The sequence below is a fragment of the Rhea americana genome, unplaced genomic scaffold (assembly GCF_003343005.1).
Source record: "Rhea americana isolate MKP2758 unplaced genomic scaffold, rheAme1 scaffold_1213, whole genome shotgun sequence".
Classification (NCBI taxonomy): domain Eukaryota; kingdom Metazoa; phylum Chordata; class Aves; order Rheiformes; family Rheidae; genus Rhea; species Rhea americana.
Window position 1 is genome coordinate 1 of NW_028185277.1, and position 1,477 is coordinate 1,477.

Sequence of the window (1,477 nt, forward strand, 5' to 3'; positions counted from 1 at the left end):
AGGAAAGTAGACAGCCTCAAGAAATTGCTGTCTGACCTGGATGCCAAAGTGAAAGTGCAGGCAGCGCCCAACAAGGATGTGCAGAAGGAGATTGCAGATCTTAGTGAGGTGAGGATGGGGGCACTAGGGGGAGGTTCAACTCGGCCTGCCGCATGCACCGCTGGCTGTGCTTGGGGGGCCGGGCCGGGCCGGGCCGGGCCGGGCTCCTCCCTCCCTCCCTCCTTCTTTCCCTGCTTTCCTCGCGGGGTGGCTGGCCGGAGGATGCCGCTGGATCACCGCCACCTGTGGGGCCCCAAGGAGTCGCAGCCGCCGGAGGTATGGGCAGCGGCGGCAGCTGAGGAGGAAGAGGAGGAGGAGGAGGAGGTGCTGGACCCGTGCACCTTGCGGCCGCTGTTTGCGCACATGGGGCTGCTCAGCCAGGCCGAGGGCTTGGCCTACTTGGAGCTGGCAAGCAGCACCAAGGTGCTGTGCGCCGCCTGGGGCCCGCGCGAGGCGGCCGCGGTGGCGGAGCCGGGTGGTGCGGCTGCGGCAGGGCGGTTAGTGAGTGAGTTCCGGCACGCGCCCTTCGCCGGGCGTGGGCGGCAGGCGGCAGCGCGCGAGGCGGCGGCGGAGCACGAGGCGATGGCAGCGGCACTGCGTGAGGTGCTGGAGCCAGCGGTGCAGCTGGCGCGTTACCCGCCCGCGCGCATCACCTTCAGCGCGCTGCTGCTGCAGGACGGCAGCTCCGCCCTGGGCGCCGCCGTCAGCGCCGCAGCGTTGGCGCTCACCAATGCTGGCATGGAGATGTACGACCTGCCGGTGGGCTGCGCCCTGTGCCGGCTGCCCAGTGCCGCCGCCGCCTGCTGTCTCCTGCAGCCTAGTGAGGCCGAGGAGCGCCGCGCCGCTGCCCTCCTCACCATGACCCTACTGCCCTCCCTCAACCAGGTGTTGGGGTTGCTGGGCTGTGGCCAGGGCGGCCCCCCTGACAGCTGGGCCCAGGCCCTGCGCCTCGGCCTCGATGGCTGCCACTGCCTCTACCCCGTGCTGCGGCAGAGCCTCCTGCGTGCTGCCTGGCACCGTGCCACCCCCTCCACTGCCTGAGCCGGCCTGAAGGGCCCCCTCCACTGCCGCAGGCCCCAGAGGCCAGCAGAGCGGCCTCGTACTGCTAGAGCCCCAGGATTTGTCCCCCTGCACTGCCAGAGGCCTCTCTGGAGCAACCCCCCACTGCCCGAGCCCGCTGGAGCCCAGCTGAGCAGCCGCCTGCACTGCCAGAGACCCCAGAGCCTTCCTGAGCAGCCCCTTGCAGCACCACAGACCTCCCAGAGCACCCCAGCTGCTGCCTGAGCAGCCCGTCCATATTGCTAGAGGCCCCCCCTCACCTTGAGCAGCCTTCACACCACCTAAGCCCCTCAAAAGCAGCCCCCCCACACACACATTGCCTGAGCTGCTGCGGAGTGGACCCCATATCACCTCAGCTGCCAGAGCCTGCCTGTGCCCC

General features: G+C 69.7%; 1 protein-coding gene across 1 annotated transcript; it reads left to right on the top strand.

The window, feature by feature from the left end:
* Positions 1-259: 259 nt before the first annotated feature.
* Positions 260-1,471, top strand: LOC146600397 (exosome complex component MTR3-like). The gene has a single exon (XM_085325337.1). The coding sequence runs from the start codon at positions 262-264 to the stop codon at positions 1,078-1,080; it is 819 nt and encodes a 272-aa protein (XP_085181463.1). The 5' UTR covers positions 260-261; the 3' UTR covers positions 1,081-1,471.
* The last annotated feature ends 6 nt before the right edge of the window (positions 1,472-1,477 follow it).